Source organism: Leptonychotes weddellii, chromosome 1 (genome assembly GCF_054177405.1).
Source record: "Leptonychotes weddellii isolate Sample4059 chromosome 1, ASM5417740v2, whole genome shotgun sequence".
Lineage (NCBI taxonomy): Eukaryota > Metazoa > Chordata > Mammalia > Carnivora > Phocidae > Leptonychotes > Leptonychotes weddellii.
In genome coordinates this window covers 50799882-50813987 of record NC_138369.1, presented here as the reverse complement: position 1 = coordinate 50813987, position 14106 = coordinate 50799882, and the positions used below count along the sequence as shown (strand labels likewise).

At 46.9% G+C, this 14106-nt stretch overlaps 1 protein-coding gene across 1 annotated transcript in view; it reads left to right on the top strand.

Moving 5' to 3' along the window:
• The window catches only part of CHCHD6 (coiled-coil-helix-coiled-coil-helix domain containing 6), a 236006-nt gene that overhangs the window by 113930 nt on the left and 107970 nt on the right, over nt 1–14106 (top strand). The window contains exon 4 of the mRNA XM_081813395.1: nt 7736–7819. Coding sequence (XP_081669521.1) covers nt 7736–7819 — 84 coding nt within the window. The remainder of the gene's footprint in view (nt 1–7735; nt 7820–14106) is intronic.

The window sequence follows — 14106 nt, the reverse complement described above, 5'->3', positions numbered from 1 at the left end:
ATCTGGTAATATTTTTTGTTTTGAATTCTCCTTTATTTGATGTTATATCTACACCAGCTTTCTTGTACTTAGTGTTTGCATGATATATCTTTTTCCCATTCTTTTTTTTTAACCCATTTGTGTCTTTATATTTAAATGTATTTTTTAAATCAATAACATATAATTAGGAATTTGCCTTTCACAGTGACTATGGTAGGCAGAACAGTGGCCTCCCAAAGATATTCACCTCTTAATCTCCAGAACGCATGAATATGTTCCTTTACGTTATAAAAAGACTTTGCAGATGTGATTAAGTTAAGGATATGTGATGGGATATTATCCTGTATTATCCACGTGGGTCCAGTGTAATCTCAAGGGTCTTTATCAAGGAAAGACAGATGTAGGAGATTCAGAGAAGTGGGTGTGATGATGGTAGCAGAAGTCAGGGTGATGTGGGGTCATGAGCCAAGAAATGCAGGCAGCCTCTAGAAGCTGGAAAGACAAGGAAATAGATTCTTTCCTAGAGCATCCAGAAAGATACAGCCCTGCCAACACCATGATTTTAACCAAGTAAGACTCATTTGGTACTTCTGATCTCTAGAAACATAGAAAATAGATGTGTATTAAGCCACTACGTTTTTGGTAATTTCTTACAACCCAAAGAGAGGAAATTAATATAGGGGGTTAAGTCTGTTTAATATGATTATTGATATGATTGGATTTAAATCTACCATCTTGTTACTCGATTTTTGTTTGTTCTGTGTTTTGTTCCTCTGTTGCTACTTTCTTGTAGGTTTTTTTGAGGGGAGGGTGGAGATGAAATCAGTATATTTAAGAATTCCATTTTATCCTCTCAATTGACTTTTTATTTGTGACCTTTTTTGTTACTTTTTTAGAGGTTGCGCTGGAAATTACTTGTTTTTTCAAACTTATGTTCAAAAAATATTCCGTTTCTTCAGGAATTATTTAAGAATTTTACAAAAGCATTCTACTTGGGGGTTTTCTGAGCTTCTCAGATCTGTTCTTTATTGTATTTAATTAACTTTGGAAAGTTCTTGGCCTTTATCTCTTCATTCTTTTGCCCCACTTTTCTCTTCTCTTACTAGGATTCCAATTAAATATATGCTGTACCATTTGATATTGTCCTGTAGATCTTGGGTGCCCTATTCAATTTTATTTTTCATGCTTTGTCTCTTTGTGTTTCAATTTGGATAATTTCTAATGACTTGTTTCTAAGTTCACGGATTCTTTCCTCTTCTCTGTCCAGTCTTCTAATAAACCTACGATTTCATGCCATAACATGCTAGAAATTCATTTTTAGCATTTCCATTTGGTTCTATTTTATAGTATTGGGTAGTGTCAGTGAAAATGGTGGAGTAAGGACCTCTGAAAATTCTCCCTTCCATAAAAGCCATGAAAATGCTCAGAGTCTTTTTTTTTTTTCAGAACTCTGAAAATTAACGAAAGGCTTGCAGCAATCCAGGAGCATTTGTTCAAGAAAAATGGTGAATCTCAGTAAGAACAGTGATCTTCATGGCATTTTAAATAGTCTTATTCCCATTCTCCTATCCCCAGTTAAGCAGTAACTTTGAAAACCAACAGCCACAATCATGGTAAAAACCAGCGGCCTAGCAACTACTGGACAGGGCAGAGAAGGATTGGAATTCTTCAAAGTCCCATGCCTAGAGAGTTGTCATTATTTTTCCTGTCTGGTGATTCCTGGAAGAAACCAGTTGCAAGGCTGTTGTTACTTGACTTGACTCAGAGGTTGCCCAATGGAAACAGCCTTTTCGTAGGAGGCATTTTTCAAAAACAACCAGAGGCAATTGTTGAACACCATGGCTGCTTGAGGAGGGGGATAACAGCTTGGGCAAACAATAGGGTAACCCAAAAGCTTAAAAATAGAAAAACTACTCACAGCTTAGATCATACTCAATGGTAAAAAACTGAGAGCTTTTCCCCTAAGATGAGGAACAAGACAAGGATATCCACTGTCACCACTTTTATTTAACACAGGAAGTCCTAGCTGCAGTAGTTAGACAAGAAAAAGAAATAAAAGGTGGGGCGCCCGCGTGGCTCAGTTGGTTAAGCGGCTGCCTTCAGCTCAGGTCATTATCCCAGGGTCCTGGGATCGAGCCCCGCATCGGGCTCCTTGCTCAGCAGAGAGCCTGCTTCTCCCTCTCCCTCTGCCTGCTGCTCCCCTTGCTTGTGCTCTCTATCTGTCAAATAAATAAAATCTTAAAAAAAAAAAAGAAATAAAAGGCATCCAAATTGGTAAAGAAGAAGTAAAACTTTCACTATTCGCAGATGACATGATATTCCACATAGAAAACCCTAAAGACTCCTCCAAAAAACTACTAGAACTGATAAATAAATTCAGTAAGGTCACAGGATACAAAATCAATATACAGAAATCTGCTGCATTTCTGTAAACTAATAATGAAGCAGAAGAAAGAGAAATTAAGAAAACAGTTCCATTTATAATTGCACCAAAAATAATAAAATACCTAGGAATAAACTTAACCAAAGAAGAAAAAAAATCTATACTCTGAAAACTATAAAACACTGATGAAAGAAATTGAAGATGATTCAAACAAATATAAAGATATTCCATTTGTCAGCTTGTGCTGGGCATGGAGCCTGCTTAAGATTTTCTCTCTCCCATTTGCCCCTCTCCCACCAAGAAGTTTGTCATTAGGCACAGCCCACACTCAAGGGGAAGGCATCACACAAAGACATGAGTATCAGGACATGGGCTCATTGGGGACCATCTCAGAAGCTGTCTACCACGTACTTATTGTGATAACTGACTTATTTTTTCCTATAATTTTATTTGGGATTTTCTATTTACAGCCTCTTCTCCTCCCCTCATTTTCCTTCAACCCCCACCCCAACTTTCTCATTGCTACATCTTCCTCCCTTCCCCACCTCATTTTACCTTACCCTCCCTAACCCTCCCTTACCTTCTGTTCTAATGTCTGTCATCCTCCTTCCTCTCTTTTTCCTCCCTTGTCTTCCTCCTCCACCTCCTCTTCCTCTGCCATCCCTTTCGGCTCTTCTTCTGAAAGAGTTCTTAGACACTGGTTGGAGTCTGTCAGTCTGTCTTCCAAGTTTTTCAGCTCCTCTTTCATACGTTTTATCTTTATCTTCTATTGCAACATTCTGGATCACATTTCTGTGCTACTTTTTAATTTGCTAATTTCCGCCTTACTGCCCTCAGTTTAGGGTTTGTCTTATCCATTTTATTTTTTATTTTGAAGAAATTTAAATTCATAATATGGGGGTTGGGGGTTTTCCTGTTCCAGGTTCATAATTTCTTCTCTTTAAATCAGAAATTCATTTATCTCTTGAGTACCTTAAACATGCACTATTAAAATCCTTTATCGCGGCGCCTGGGTGGCTCACTCAGTTAAGCATCTGTCTTCAGCTCAGGTCATGATCTTGGAGTCATGGGATCGAGCCCTGCATCTGGCTCCCTGCTTAGTGGGGAGTCGGCTTTTCCCTCTTCCTCTTGCTCTGCCCCCCTCATGCTCTCTCTCTCTCTTTCTCTCTCTCAAATAAATAAAATCTGAAAAAAATCCTTTATCAATTGGAAGTTTGAACACTGGCTGAATATTTGATATGTTAAGGAATTAATTTGGTGGGGTATGCAATGGTACTATGGTTTGGTTTAGGAAAATACAAGTCCTTATCTTTCAGAGAAATATATTGAGGTATGTATTGGTGAAATGATCTGCTGTAAGAAATCTGGGGGTAGGGAGAGGGTGGGGAATATAAGTGAAACAAGATTTCCTTTAGTTTATAAATTTTGAAGCTTAGTGATGGCTATCTGGAGTTTTATTAAATTATTCTGTCTCGTGTCTTATTTTTGCATAATAAAAAGTTTTTAAAAATCCTTTGTCATGATGTCCCATAAAATTAATTTCATCTGGAGTGAATTCATATTCCAGTTGCTGATTTTATTGGTAGCCTTTCTAAGCACATTTCTTCACATATTTGGGATTTGGTTTGCAGGCTCATTTTGAGTGGGAAGTTTGATTTTTGTCATGTTTTGCTTTGCTTTGCTTTGCTTTCTCTGTCATTTTTGTTTCTCCCTGCCTAGTATTTTTCTGGTGGTCTACACCTGCCACCCACATTCAGGGGCAGGTGTGATTGTGGCCTTCTGAGGCCCCTCTCCTTGGTGGTACTCGTGGTGCTGCGGAACTGGGATGTGAGCAGGGGAGTTGATTCATATGTGGTCTAGGGCTGAGTGGACTGGAGCTGCAGCCTATGGGCTGAACCTCAGCCCTACATGGGAGTCTTCCAGAATTTTTTTCATCAGCTTCTTATTCCTAGGGAGCCCTAGGTTCCAGGTGGCCAGCCTGGCTCCAGTCCCCCTGCTCTATGGAGCAGGCTTTGTTCTGGCTGCCTCTGCTGACTCCAGACCCAGAGCCCAGCAGGCCTGGGGCTCCAAGCCTTACCTACTGCTTTGCATTCCTGTTCTGTTGGATGTTTTAATCTTGTTTTTGAACCTAGCCATGTCTTTTTGGTCTCCTGTTCTTCTATTTTATCTGTTCTTGCTATGTGTTTAGAGCAGGGAAGATGCATCAAAGTGTGAACTCACTGTGCTCTCTTGACTGGAGGAAGTCCTTGACTAAATCACTGAAGATTCCTTTCAATTCCCCATTCAAAGACTGTAATCCAGCAAGTAGATCTTCATAATGGCGATATTTTGCCTTTGTATCGGAGACAGCACACTTTACTCAGTATTTTTTTCCCAGAAGACTGGCTGGGAAATCTCCTTAGAGAAAATAACAACCCGCTACCCCACAAGTTATTCTGCCTGTGGCCTCCCCAGCACATATCCCTCTCTAAAATTGTCTTATTTTTCTGCACACACATTTGTCTCTCCCACTGGGATCTAAGCTCCACGAGAACAGAAACTCTCTCATTTCTCTTTTGTATCTGCAACCCCTTTGCGATAGTGTCTGTCACGTGGTAGGCACTCAATAATGTTCTGATAAATTACTGAACCAGCCGCTGAAACCTGCCTGTGCCTCCTTAATTCCATGGTCATGCTGCGAGGTACCTGCTGCATGGCCTCTCGGGAGTGCTGGGAGTGCTGGGAGGCACGTATTGGACTGTGGCAGCTACGCAGTGGCCAGTGTGTCTGACGCCTGCCTTCATTCATCACAACAGCGTCGTGGAGGCCCCCCAGCGTCAGGCACTGACAGCCAGGCGTTTGTATCGCATTCATTTGCCACAGCCCCTTTTCACGTGTCACTTTCTGTCCGCTGTCACTCACTGGATGTCATTATAGATCTCAGGGATGAACAGGGCGGGTAGGTGGTGCCTGTTAGCGGATGGGGCCGAGGCAGTGAGCCTGCCACCTTGCTGGCAAGCCGTGATGGAGGTGAAGGCTTTGCGGATATGCTGAGGCAGGCCAGGCCCTTCTCACAGAGCTTCCTTTGCAGTGGGTGATACAGACTCATAGCTCTCTAAACAGTTAATCACTTACTTACTTGGTGTCAGCATCGTGGTGTTGCAGATTGGCATGGCTATAAAAGGAGACCTCCATAACCTAATGTTTCTTCTTGTGTGTGAACAGTCTCCCTGTGACCTGAGGAAGCCTAGATGGTTGGGCAGCTTTGCCCGGAGCCTTGGCTCTGCGTCCCGTTTCTGACATAGACGCCCATGCTGGCACAGGCCCAGGAACCATGAGCTGAGGAAGCATCCTGATGTGTTGGTGGGAGGGAGGGTGGCCTCATCCACTGCCCCACCAACCTCAAGTGAATGGCAGCACAAGAGCCTCGTGGCAGTTTGGCTTTCAGATGTCGTCTTCCTGGTTGGCTGGGACTATTGGCCAGAAAATGGCAAGTCCGGAGCCCCGGGAGATAGTCCTGTCCTGGCTGCTTCATTGTGTCAGACCAGCTTCTCCTCTGATTGTACCAGGGACAGCTGATGGTTAGGGCCCCAGATGGCTGCGCAGGGCCCAGCACAGATTAGCTATGCTCCATTCCTGGGACACTGCCTCGGCATCATGCTTTGAAAAATCCTGCGAGAAATCCCCAGGACTCAGTCTCACTGTTTGTATTTAGCTTTTCTGAAGGTTGGCATTCCACAGGCATTCCAGAAGCCTTCTTGGCATTTTTAAGATATTCTACAGCATCCTCAGGAGCCAAGTGTCTGCTCTGTTCTCCATTCTGCAGGTAAGGGGGACATACCCAAGAAAAGGATAGCAAATTGCTCAAGCTTGCGGGCTGGTCAGTGGTGGAGCCCATATTACAGCACGACTGTCAGCTCTCAGGTTGTCAGCCCATGGCCAAGCCCTGCCAGCCGGGTCTCCCTGAGCACTGCCGAGTCCTCTAAACTCAAGCCTTTCCTCAGGTGCTGTCGCTGCTGTCCTGTGCTTGGCTCCTCATTACTGGCCCCCTGCTGGGCTTTAGAAACTTTTCATGTCAGGGGAGTAGCATTGCCGAGGAAATGGGCTTTCAAAAACATCGGTTCTTGTCCTTCTCGGTCTTTTTGAACAGTTCAGACCCATGCAGTGACACCATAGTGTGGTTTGAAGGAAGCAGCTCAGGACTTGGAGTGACGATGACTTACCTTCATGGTGGGCCTCCATCATTGACTAGCTCTGTGCTCTTAGGGTCATGATAATTAAGTGACACAGGAGCCTGAAATGGGGCTGGAGCTCACTGGGCCCTTCCACGGGGCAGACAGTGACCAGATGGCATTACTTTTCTGTACGAGCACTGAGCCAGCCTTCTGGGCTGGGGGACAGGCCTTGGGGCCTTGTCCCACAGAGGTCCTGAGAGGCTCCAGGGCCATGGGTGTCCCAGGCAGGGGACACTGCCATGACACTCCCTTGGTGGAGGTCTGCTGTGACCCCACCTGTTTCTGCCGGGGTTTCCTTAACCTTCCACACAGTCCTGTGGGGCAGACACTTCTGCTTTAGCCTCGTATATTGTACCTGAGTAAGCTGGAACTCGGTCACCCAACTAGTTAAGGATGGGGCAGTCCCACCGCAGGTGTGCTAGCTCCAGGTTGCTTGCCCTGATTAGGCAAGCCCCTCAGCCGAACTGTAACCTCAAGGGAAGGTCCTCACCCACCTCTGCCAGGTGGGTGGGGGAGCAGCTGTCTCTCCAGCTCTAGGGTTCTGGGGTTCTGATACTGCTCACCTTTCGGATCCCTGACCCCTGAAGCAGGGAGTTTACCTCTCCAGAAGAAGGGCATTCTGGCATCCCTGCCTCTGGGAGCTCATGTGTGAGTCGATGGCGTGGTCTGGTGCCAGGGGTGAGAACTCTGGCCAGGGAACAGCTCTGGTCTTTCCAGGCTGTGTGGTCTTGAGGCAGTGCAGCTCTGTGGTCAGGCCCTGCATCTGCTGGGGCTCAAACCCCAGTTCCTCCCTCGTAGCCATGAGCTGGGACAGTCGCTTAGCCCCTCCATTTCTTCACCTACAGGGGGATCATATATTCCGTAGGGGTGTTGTGAGGGTCAAATGAGAAAGTCTATGGGAAGCACTTGGACCAGTACTTGGCACATAGTATGCACTCAGTAAATGTGTGTGCTGGTCTTCTGTGAAATGACTCCAGTAACTATGCACCTTGAAGTTCTCTGCAGGGTACGTAAGTGATGTAGCATAGCGTAGGTTTTCAACTCATGATGGCTGCTCTTTGCATGGTCAGTGTCTCTGGGAACAGAACCTCCTTGGTTTCTCCCCACAGCTCAGCCCAGGTGCTGCCGGCTAACGTGGGCTTTGTTCTCTTCCCACTAGGCCAGAGAGCTGGAGAGCCGGGAGGCAGAGCTGAGCCGCCGTGACACCTTCTGTAAGGAGCAGCTGGGGCGCCTTGGGAGGAAGGTAAGGCTCCTGTCGGCTGCCTTGGGGGACCAGGTCCTGAAAGCCCCCACCCAGGGTCCACCGCCGCTGTGGGGCAGAGAGGAGCCTGCACTCCCCATTCCCCACTCGCCCCAGCAGCCGGTCCCCCTGCGGACCTGCCCTCCTGTGCCTGGCAAGCACCATACCCACACCCTTTCCACAAGTTGTATTCATTCACAGACAATGGCTTTTAATTGGCCTGCTTTTTGTGACTCCGGCTGGCTGTGCTATAGTTCAGTTTTAGAAAAAATTCACTTTCACCACAGGGCGGTGCTGAGACCTAGCCTACCTTTCTGGCTTTAGTTAAGCTGCATTGGATAAAAATAATAATAACGTGAAGTTTTGCTGTACAAATATATTAAAGTTGTATTATTGATTTTCTCCTGGGAGTCGGGGAGATCAAAGTGCACCATGGCTACACACTCCCTACATTTTCTAGGGATAAGCCTTTGAAATGAATGAGATTCAAAGACATATCATCATTCCTTTTTTTTTTTTGTTAATGCCTACAACGACTCTTGAAAATTCATTTGGTAACTTGCTTACTTTGGGGGGGGCTTAATTTGTTGATCATGACAGGTTTTTCAAAGAAACAGCTTAAAACATGGAAGGAGATGGTTGGGAGGTTTAAAAAAATTGTTCTTCCTTCTGTCTGAGATGGCATGCCAGGCAACCTGAGCCATCAGCTTATTGCAGGCAAATCTTCGCGAATCGTTTGTCACGCTTTGGAGCTTTGAAATTGACAGTTTGCCTGAGGGGCTTGATTTCCATAGGGGTTTTCTCCTGTGGCATGGCACACTGGAGACTGGCAGAAATGTGGATTTCTGGATTTCCAGGCCGTGGGGATAGGACGGACGCTCCTCCTTGCTCCGGGGACACTCCTGTACACCTCCTGCAGGGTGTTTTAGGGGACGGGCAGAACTGTCATGTGAACACCCAGCACCGCCCGCCGGGGGTAGCGACGGCGTCATCCTGAAGGCCAGTAGGGCACCTCAAGCGGCTTACAGAGGTGGTCCTTAACAAGGAGAGTTTCCTGGAACGACCTCCTGCCCAGGTTTGACTGTAGCTGTAATGACAAGGATTGTGATTTGAGATCCTGGAAAAGGGTAAAAACATTCCACCAGCCATAGCTCTAATTATCACAGTTGCCCATATGTTCATGAGCGCAGATTTTTTTGTGTTGTTATGTGTGCAATTCTCCGGTCTCCTGCTGCGCTCCTCTTGCATTTCCCTCTCTGGGTTTGGCTCCTAGAAGCATGTTTGCGCGTGTCTGCTTGGGGTGAAGGGCAGTAGCCTTACAGCGTTTTTGTGTCTCAAATCTGTTTTCCCCTTGTCACTCTCCTTTCTCATCCCCACCGTAGTTCTCCTTCAGCCCAGTTTGCTGAAGGAAAGGAGATTCTCCTGGATGAGCCCTTCCTTCTCATCTGTTCTTCCCCTCATCCTACAGGGAAGCCCAGACTCCTTACATATGCAGATGTGGGCTTTTTCTAAAATGAGGTTTTCCTACATGATTGTGAAGTTATTGAATGCTTCCAGAAGGAGGTGCAAAAACATGATCACCTGCCTGACTCTTAAATACTAGCATTTTGCTGGTGATAATATACAAACGGAAAGCACCTCCAACATCCTGGAAACTAGAGATCGGTGAGGGAAATGGGTGGGGGGGGTGCGGGGTGGAAGGGGCACTGGAGAAGGGGGAGCAAAGAGGCATGGTCCTAAAGCTTAATTATACCAGTCTTGAGAAAGGTTTTCCATCTTCTCCGTGGATAATTTTATTCCCGTACTGGCTGGGAAGATGAAGAACACGGCATCCGACAATCTTTTTTATTAGCTGTTGCTTTTATATAATTCTGCTTTCATTTGTTGAATACTCTCAGACCTTGACATTTTCAGCTTCTGTACACACAGCTTAAGGGCCTTCCAATCAGCAGGCTCCTTTCTTTTCTTTTTTTTTTCCCGTTTCCTCTTAAGTTTAGAAATTGATGATGGAGGGGTGCCTGGGTGGCTCAGTCGTTAAGCGTCTGCCTTTGGCTCAGGTCATGATCCCAGGGTCCTGGGATCGAGTCCCGCATCGGGCTCCCTGCTCCACAGGGAGCCTGCTTCTCCCTCTGCCTGCCGCTCCCCCTGCTTGTGTTCCTGCTCTCACTATGTCTCTGTCAAATAAATAAATAAAAAATTAAAAAAAAAAAAAGAAATTGATGATGGAAACCTGTTTAGGGGGAAACTTGGAACAGCTGCTGAATCATCCTCGACCACACAAAATAGTTGGGAGCGTGGTCAGGGGCCAGGAAAGGTTGGGATGGGGGCACAGAGGCCTGGGCTCATGGGGCTGCCATGCTGTGTCCACTGGCCTCTCAGCTGGAACCCTGCTGCCCTTCTGCCTGAAGGACACTGTTTTCGAGGGCTGGCCCGTTGTGATTGGCAAGTAGGGAAATCCTGTGCCGAATCTAGACTCATTTTCAAGGGGGAGGAGATGTCTTGACCCCTTTGTACTGCAGTATTTATTCCTTAGATGATTATTCTTGAGTGTGGAAATCATATTTTGTAGGGCTCCTATGCTTTATAATCTTTCTGAGTAATTGTTCCTCACACCCACACTGCAGGATCTAAGTGAGGAATGTTTTTCCTTTCATCACAGAGAGCAGTGAGCTGCTGGGGATGCCGGGGCCTGGTGAAGGTTTTATGGCACCTGCGAGCAAACCCCAGACATGGTGTTCACATGCAAGCTGTGAAGCAGGGGCAGCACGTGCTCACGGTGGACCTGGGCCCACATGCGGCCCTGCACCACTGCCCTTTGCGGCCACACTGTGCGTCCTCATGTCTCAGTTTCTTTGTCTATAAAATGGAGGTGCAGGTGCCTTCCTTAGGGTGTCGATGGGGACATTAGAGGAGGTAATGTCTGAAAGGTGTTGGCATGTTCCGGTGCCTAGCAAAAGCTGGCTCCTCTCTTTAGTGTGCAGTGGTTACTGGCAATTCTCTTTCAAGTCCTAATGCTTCAGGTTTGGCTTAATAGGTGAATGTGTGTACACGTGCATAGACATACATGTGCTGAGATGGATTTTATCATCAGTGGGCGGCTGCTCTCTGGGATGCAGAAGCCTCCTCTCCGGGCTTCACTGGGCTTTTCTCGAATGCCTGCCATGGCATCCGTCTGTCATTCAGGATGCAGAGGGGTAGAAGACAGCTCTGTGCAAAGCAGTATGGAGACCATGTGCTACTCACAACTGCATGTTTCTCATGTGCCTGACAGTTTTAGAGAACAGGGCCATTTTCCATTTCTGTATGTTGGGCGTAGGGTCCAGGAAGGTGAAGCTGTCTACCACCTTGACTGTCAGAGGTGTGGCTGCCGAACCTCTTGCCAGCTTAACTGTCCTCCCAGAGCCTTTGCTCAGCTGCCCTCTGTGGTTTCCTATAGTAAACTGAAGAACTGGGAGTAGACTTCACCCGCACTCCCCCTCGATTCAGCTATCTCGGGGCTAAGGGTGACTTGTGCCCAGTCAGAACCAGCAACGTCTACTGTCTTCTGGTGGAAGCCTGGGTGCCGGGTGGCTATGAACCCGACAGCCATTGAGCTGACCACTCTGACTCGCCAACAGTGTGTCTTCTGCCCTCAGCCACGGGGCCAAGTCAGGGAGGTGGTGGGGAACGAGCCCTAGTTCAGCCTCAATAATTTACCAGCCTTCTGACTCTGAGCAAGTTGTTGAAGTCCCAAAGCTTCAGCTTTCTTATCTTTGAAACAGGAATTTGAAGACTGACTTGCCAGTTGTTTGGAGGATGAGTGCTCATTTGTGTATGAGTATCTGATGTAGAACTATTTGGTTCTCTTTCATGTCATTTCCATCCTTTTCCCCCTTCTTTAATAAATGCATAGCCATTCACTAATTCCATATTCGTTTAATTCTGCTCAGTGCCCAGAGATGGCTCCAACAGTTGTGATTCCTTCCTCAGGGAATTCACAGCTCAGTTTGGGAGGGGAGGGAGATGTGAGGAATAGGACCCCAGGTGGGAGGATGCCTGAGTGCCTGCTTCCCATGACCAGGCCTGGCAGCCCTGTAAAAATGGTCTCACTTTTTTCCAAACTCAACAACTGCAAAGTGGGGAGGGCATTTTGGGGGTCTAGCTTCACAGACTGGAGGCAGGGAGAACCTGAGAAATATGTGGGTTCTTCCTGGATCTCGGGCTCTTTCCCCCAGAATGTAAATCTCTGTTCCTGCCCCCGTTGGGTGCACATGCCATCCCAACATTGATATGTGAACAGTCAGCCCTTTTCCCATTTTTTCTCTTTGCTTCTACTCCGGCTTTCTTTTTTTAAGGAACAACTGTCATGTGATCCTGCCAAGCCTGCAGCTTTCTCAGTGACAGCACTAAACAGCCCCCTGCCTGGTTTCCCAGGGGGTGTCAGTCGGGAGTCTGTTCAGGAAAACAGAAGCTGCTCTAGGATGCAGAGGAAGAGGAGTTAAATACAGAGGATTCTGCTTTACAAGAGAAGGTGGCCCACTGGTCGGGAACACGTAGAGAGGGCCCAGCCTCACACATGCCAAGGAAATGCAGTCACAACAATAAGGTGACACCATTACATACTCAGTAGAATGGTTAACATGGGAGAGATGAACACCACCAGGTGCTAGCAAGGCCGTGGTTAACCCGAGAGAAAGAGAAAAATTCAGGTGAGCCACGACACTTGGGGAAGGTTGTGAGTTTAATTTCAGACCTGCACATACGAGGTAGAGATGGCCAGCAGATGCTTGAGAGTGTCAGACATGGAGTTCTGTGTCCCACAAGATGACAGCCACCACGATGTTATGATGCATCTGCTATGTGCCAGGCTCTTTTACATAAATTATCGCTAATCCTTGCAGCAAGCCTGCAAGGTAGATTATATTACACATTTTACAAATGAAGAAACTGGGAATCAGGTTAAATGAGCTGCCAGAAGCCATGAAGCTGATGGATGAAGTCAGAGCTCTGAAGTCTCTGCTCTTCCCACCATGCCACGCTGCCTCCCGAATCAGCTCGGGAAGAAGGTTCAAGAGATGGTGGTCAACAGTGCCAAATGCTACAGGCCAGGGAGGGCTAGAGGAGAGGCCTCTTGATTGCACTTTGAAGGACATGTGAGTTGTGTTGAGAGAGCTTTTCTAGTATTGCTGTGGAGACTGAAGCTGGGTTACTTGTGGAGTTAGAGCTGCAGTGAGTGCGGGAAGTAGAGGAAACAGGTATAGACCATTCTCTCAAGAAGTTTCATCAAAGAGAGAACATTGGTGGTTTAAGAGGGAGTGACTTGACCATATTTATGGGGGGAGGAGAATTCATAATGTGTCCCTGAGTGGTCCAGTGGAAGCCAGGTCCCCAAGGGGGTCAGAGGGCATGCAATGGGAAGGGCTGCCTTCACCCCAGAAGAGTCGTCCTCTGGCTCTGGAGGTGGAGTGACTTCCAGCCGTGTGGTGAGCGAGCCGTATGTCTTGTTGTAAGAACTGCTGACCGCCAAGTGCTCTGAGTGGCTAGCAGGCATTTCTCCTGAGGGTGGGCTTTGCTTTGTGTTAGGCTCAACGTCGGTACCAGAGAGGCAGAGAGGGGCTCACCACTTAGGATGCAAGACTGAGGCATGGTAGGCATTCCCAGTGTGGCATTCCTGTGGAGAGAAGCTGCCAGAGCATTGGGAATTTAGAGGAGGGAACAGATAAGAGTGACCTAAAAGCAATGCAGCAAGAAATTGGCCCATGTGGGAAAGGAGCCCACCCCTGATCGCTGTGAGGAACAGTTCTGTACCCGACTGCCCTGAGCCCAAGGGACTTTTGAAGATTGTTGAGTCCAGAAGTTGTTCCCCCGGCGGCTAAAGAAGGATACCCACACACCTGTTACCCAACTTGTACCACATTTTCATAATGGTACCGGCATAAAAATGGCCATTTGTGTGTTCTCAACAGTGTACCGGAAGTGATAAGTGAAAGAACATACTGCTTAGAGATTCCGGACAGCCTTTCTTAGTGAAAATGGGCTTTTTATACCTGTGCTGGGGGGGCCCGGGTCTTTTGAGGGGGAAACAAAGAAATTGAGAACCATTGATCCGATCCAATTATTTTCACAGATAAGAAAAGGGCCCCAAGGCAGCTAAATGGTTTGAGAATCACTTGGTATGGCTGCAAGCACTGGGTTTTTAGATCTGGAGGGACCTGGGTTTGAATTACAACTTCACCACCTGCTGGCTTTATAGGCAAGAACAAGTCACTTAAGCCCTGGAGCCTTGGGAGTCTTCATCTTTACAATGGCAA